The sequence below is a fragment of the Petaurus breviceps genome, unplaced genomic scaffold, assembly GCF_028583685.1.
Source record: "Petaurus breviceps papuanus isolate PSGF00001 unplaced genomic scaffold, PetGlider_PUasm1.0 138, whole genome shotgun sequence".
Classification (NCBI taxonomy): Eukaryota; Metazoa; Chordata; class Mammalia; order Diprotodontia; family Petauridae; genus Petaurus; species Petaurus breviceps.
Genome location: NW_027185694.1, coordinates 2,857,298 through 2,863,297, shown reverse-complemented (window position 1 = coordinate 2,863,297; position 6,000 = coordinate 2,857,298). Strand labels below are relative to the sequence as shown.

Genomic DNA, 6,000 nt, shown 5'->3' with positions numbered 1-6,000 from the left:
AGGAAGGAAGGAGGGAGGGAGGGAGGGAAAAAGCAAATAAAGCAAGATTTTTCTGACACTTTTAAAGTGTTCAGTCTGCCATCTGGATACCGTGCTAATAAGAAAAATTGATATTTGCATTCGCAAATGATCCCCAAAGCAAATGAAGGATCAACTAAACAAAATGTAATTTTATTAAAAACAACTGTTTGTCTCCTTAAGATCATGAATTTGAGTTGGAAAAGTCTCATAGGCCATCTTATCCAACCCCTCATTTTACAGATGAGGATACTGAGATCTATGGAAGGATCGTGACTTCCCAAAGGTCATCAGGGAAGTAAAGATTAGAGGTAAAACTGGAACCCAGGTCCTCTGACTCAAGAACCTGTGCTCTGTCTATTATGCCACATGAACTCCTTACCTGAAAGAAAGGGGACAACAGAATCATAGAATTTTAAAACTGAAAGAAACCTTGGCTATCATCAAGTCCGTTCTTAACTCTGTTTTCCACACAGAAGCTAATAGAAGGCATAATGTTTGGTAAAATTAACAAGAAAAAATGAAGACATATCTCTTGTAGAAGTATGTACCCTTTCAAATATAAAAATAGCTTCCTTTTAGAAGGCCTAGCTTGAGCTTGTCCTGGGCGTACTGGTAATTCCCAAATACATACATTGTTAAATCTCCATTAGTTGGTTTGGAATTCGGATTCTTCCTTGTTCATTTTTCTCTTCCCCGACACAATTAAACTCTGACTAGAGTTGTTAATATCTCAATGACAAGGAAATAGAAGGATTTGTTTATTCATTTTCAGTATTTCTCCAATTTGGCATGATCCATGGTGTCCCAAAAATCTTAGTGCAGTTTTGGGCTATTAAAGTTTTGATACTTTGTCAATAGTCAATAAACATTTATTAAGCACCTACTATGTGCCAGGTACTGTGCTTGAAATACAGATATGGAACAGTCTCTATTGCCCTCAAGGAACTTAAAATCTAATAGGGGAAGACAATATACAAAGACCATCAACTGTTGACAAAGATTTTTGTCTATATTTCAACACTTATTGTGAATGCTAAAGGAGAACACAACTGTGTCCAGCTGTCCCCATTATTAGTGTCATTCATTGTTCTCACAATAGGACAGGGCCACCATCTTTTTCTGTTCTGATATGTCTTTGATGATATCTTTGATTCCACTCCTTCACTGATAAATAAGCAATAATCCGTCACCAATAGGCAGCTGCCCCTGGGTTAACCTGCAACATTCAGAGACTAAAATGTGCCTATGGTCCAGAAAATGATATGCAATCGAGTGGGCAGCCCAGTGAGTTGATTTAAGAGTATATGGATCTTGCCTGTCAATAGAGATGGATTATTTTTCTTTTGTTTCTTTGTATCACCAGTGCCTACCAAAATGCCTTGCACACAGTAGTGTTTGTTGAATCAAACTGGACCGTGAACTGGGCTAAAAATTGAAAAAGATGAGGATCATATAACAGGTCCTTTCCAGGACCTTAGAAACTTTTGAGTCCAACTCCTTAATTTCATTGATGAGCAAACTGAAGCACAGAAGGTAAGTGACTTGTACTGAGTCATGCAGCTGGCAAGAATCTGAAACAGAATAGGAAGCCAGGCCTTTATGACTCCAAGTCAAGTGCACTATTCTACATTAACCTGTATGACCTTGGAGAGAAATTTGCTCATTGCATTTAATGCTCCCAAACTTGTCCCTGAAACAAAGCCTCATATTTTAAACTTATAAATATATTTAAACAATACTCTCCCTGTAACCATAATGTACTATCTGTTAAGCATGGCCTATCTCAATCTCTGGAGAATTCAAACAGCTTCAATGAAGCATTTTCAGCAAAGTAATCTCCACAGGTTGTACCATCTTCATAAGATTAGATTTGCCAGGGGCCTCAATTCAAGGGCTGATCGAAGCAGACACCTATTTCTCACAATGAAAATATATCCCCCTCACTTTAATCCTGCACTTTTTACTAGGGCCTTAAACCAGGATGTCTCAATCAGTGCTGAAACCTCAGCCAAAATCTGATTCTTACTCTATGGTTGCTGTCAGAAGAGGAAAGAAGGGGGGGTGGGGGGGACCACAGGATTCCTTTCAGAGCTATACAGTAACCTGAGAATCAGGCCCAAACTATTATTTTACATGACTAAGATTTCCCCTCAAAGAATGGGATAGGTAACTGAGGTACTGAGACACTTGAAAAGAATGTCTAAGCTAGTTTCTTAGTAAGACAATGATTATTGCATCTTTTTAGTGTAGTCAATACAAGTACAAGGCACAACATGCAGATTGGACCTTGACTGACACAAAATTAGTTAATCTGCAGGATACTCGGTCTCTCTCCGATTGTAGAGTTCCTGGGTACACACATACACACACACACACACACACATACACACACACATTTTTCCTCAGCTCATAAACATATCATTAAGATTTATATTCCATGAATGATCCATGAGATTGGATCACCAGTGCCTTCCCAAACTGACCCTGCAGCTGTCTTTTCAACTGAACTCCAGGGAAAGAAGTGTAACTTGGTCCCTTAGCTTAGCCACAGGAAATATCACCATAGCAATAGATCACCACTAACCCCCAGAGACTGGCTTTCCTCAAACCTCCTCCTTTGTTACAAACACCATTCAAAGGGAAACACTGGGATGAGTGTGATGTCATTTTCTCTAGGTACCCAGATGCTTGCTGCTTCCTAAGCAGAAAACTCAATGAACTAAGCATGACTCTATATTTGCTCAAGAAAAAATGCTTCACTAGATGCTATCTCCTTGTATAAGTCCTCTGCTCCCAACCTTGGAAATCCCCTAGTGAACTCCTCTGAGAAAGTCACAGAGTGGGGATCCATCTACTCCACTCAGAGCATATTTAAAAGTAAAGGCTAACCCAATGTTCGGCTGACTAACTCTTCACATCAAAGGGCTGTAAGTTTTGCCCATATGAAAGGGGAGATAATCTGACTCTACTATGGAATTCTTGAGGTAACAGAGAAATTTGACCAGAGTGGAGAGGCTACTTATTCACCTCACCCAAAGAGAAAGTCCTTCTCTGCCTCATAGCCAGAACTCACTTTATTTTGAATAGACTCATTTTTAAAGAATAGCACTGGTCTAGTAGGGAGGGTGCATGGTCCAGACTGGTTGGTATTCAAGGGTCATGCCTCAGTGTCACGTTCAGGAATTTGATCTTAACTAAGACCCAGGAATTCTTAAAGGAACAATAAAAACACAAGGCAAAGAGAATATACCCTTCTCCCTCCTTCCACCAATGTAACTGGCAGGCAGAGTTATCAATCAAGACTAAATCAGCTAGCAACCATTTTGACTGGTTGTCATAATGCACTAACTTCCCTGAACCAGGAAAAATCTGGCTGAACATACCATTTGTCAGAGTGGACAGACAGCATCAGGTTGCTAGTCACAAAGGCCATAGCAGCACTGGAAGACACTGAACATTCCCCTCCACTAATTCCACATAAGAAGGTCCCAGGCAGAAATCTGAGGTTGCAAAGTAGATGTTACTTCTATCTATGGTAGGAGGTGCCAAAGCAGTAGCAGATACTACTGAATCCTTCAAATACTATTCAGTGCCTTCTTGGTCTTCTTAGAAGTAACCAGGTGTTAAAAAATTGGAACACTGATTCATTGTTGGTGGGATTGTGAACTGATCAAACCATTTTGAAGAGCAATCTAGAACTATGCTCAAAAAGTTATTAAACTGCTTACCCTTTAAGCCAGCAATACCACTGATGGGGTACCTGGGGTCTAAATCAATTTGTAAAACCAATTTGTAAAACCAGTTTGTACAATTGTAACTGCAATTTGTATTGTAAAATTGTAATCTGTAAAATCCCTTTCCCAGCCTCAAACTCTGCCCCTTCCCCCTATCTGCACTCTGCCTAGGCAACAATTTGTGACTCCTTTGTTCTTACTTAATCTCTTCATGTCTCCTCTGGTCTGGCCCAAATCTCATCTAAACTATCTATGCACTAAGGTCACAAGTTCCTCTAGGTCAGCTCTAACCTTTATCTATGCACTGAGGTCCCTTCCCTCCATCCATCCGGCAGCCCTGACAATGGCAGCCCTCCCCTTTAAAAGTAAAAGCATGTGCCCCTCTCACTTGCAGGTCCCCTAAAGGACTCTTGCCCGCTTCTTATAGAAGTGTAACAATAAACTTCTACAACTCTCATTCCAATTAAGCCTGAGACCTTGAATTCTTTCCAGGCACTATTGCAGGTTTTCTGGTCTTAGATAAGATCAGAATTCCTGCTGAACCTAGAGGGAGCCATCCTTCATTACCACTACCAGGTCTATATCCAAAGATGATTAAGGAAAAAGGAAAAGAAACTATATGTTCTAAATGTTTATGGCAGCTCTCTCTGTGGGGCAAAGAACTAGAAACTGAAGGGATGCCCATCAACTGGGGAATGGCTGAACAAGCTGTAGTATATGATTGTGATGGAATATTAATGTACTATAAGAAATATGTTGGTTAATGATTTTAGAAAAACATAGAAAGACTTGCATGAAATAATGAAGAGTGAAATGAACAGAACCAAGAAAACATTGTATACAGTAACAGTGATTTTGTTTTAAAAATGACTTTGAGTGAATAAGTCATTTTGACTATTATAAATTAACTATAAAGGAAGAAAGATACCATCTGACTTGGCTCTTCCCAGCAAAAGCAAGATTCTAAAATACCTCCAAAAGGCTCAGGATGGAATGTGTTATCCCACACCCAGAGAGAGAATTACTTAATGCAGATCAAAGCATACTATTTGCTCTCTCTTTTTTGTTTTGTTACTTCTTTCTCGTGCTTCACTCTATGGGTTATGATTCTTCCTTACAACATGACTAACATGAAAATATGTTTAATATGAATGCATATGTAGAGCCTACATCAGATTGCACATCGTCTTGGGGAGCGAGAAGGGAACAGAGGGGGAGAAAATTTAAAACTCAAAAAACTTGTGGAAGTAAATGTAAACTAAAAATAAATTAATGTTTGTTAAAAAAAAGAAAGACTATCTGCATTCAAAGAATTGATAAATAGAAGTGTGTACAGAATAGGTCTACATGCATATGGATGGATATGTGTGTATGCACCTATTTGTGTGTAACAGTTACCATCTCTGGGGTGGGGAGTAGAAGGAAGGGGAAAAAAAGGGAAAAGGGGGGGGAAGGAAATTTACACAATAACTTCGCTGTATTTTTAAAAGGAATAGCACATTGTATATAGTGAATTTGCAGCTTCATGTGCAATCATCTTTTTGATTGTACTATGTTATGGAAATGCTTGTTTTATTAAAATAAGATAATGAATTAAAATAAAATAAAATTTAATTTAATCTAATTTTTTAAATTAATAAATTTTAATTTAAAAAAGAAGAAGTAACTGGAAAAAAACATTCTTCTGGGAGCTCCCAAAGGAAACAAAGCCTTTAGGTTTTCCAGTATAATCATAGACCTGTCAACGAGTCTGCTCCAGTTCAGAGTTCTCATGCATAACTAAAGAGGGACATGGGGACAACTGAATGAATCCTGGAAAAAATCCTCCAGCCCTTTTGCTCTTTTCTTAATTGACAACAAATATGGTAGGGAGGGAGGGCCAGGCAAGGGGGTACGAGTTCCTTTTTACCATATTATGGATCATACACTTACCTTGAACAATACAGGCCCCCAGGTAGGCAGCATCTGTAAAGGAGCACAGCAGACGACCATGGAAAATATCTCTTTTAATTTGCAAATATAAAAGGTACCTGCAATACAAAAGGGACAAAATGGCATATTTTTCATTTACTTGTCATACTAGGGTTGTACCAATTTTCTGAATAGTCATTTAAGATACGTCAAGTCCTAATGCCAAGAATTAACTAATTGGGATGGAGAGACTTCTAAATTGGGCAAAGCTGTTAAGCTTTTTTTGTGTGTGTGTGGTTAAGCAGATCAGTTGAACTCCCAAAGCTGATAGTAA

The 6,000-nt window shown here is 38.7% G+C and overlaps 1 protein-coding gene across 1 annotated transcript in view; it reads right to left on the bottom strand.

The window, feature by feature from the left end:
* The window catches only part of FRMD3 (FERM domain containing 3), a 348,473-nt gene that overhangs the window by 103,854 nt on the left and 238,619 nt on the right, over positions 1–6,000 (bottom strand). The window contains exon 5 of the mRNA XM_069105383.1: positions 5,688–5,785. Coding sequence (XP_068961484.1) covers positions 5,688–5,785 — 98 coding nt within the window. The remainder of the gene's footprint in view (positions 1–5,687; positions 5,786–6,000) is intronic.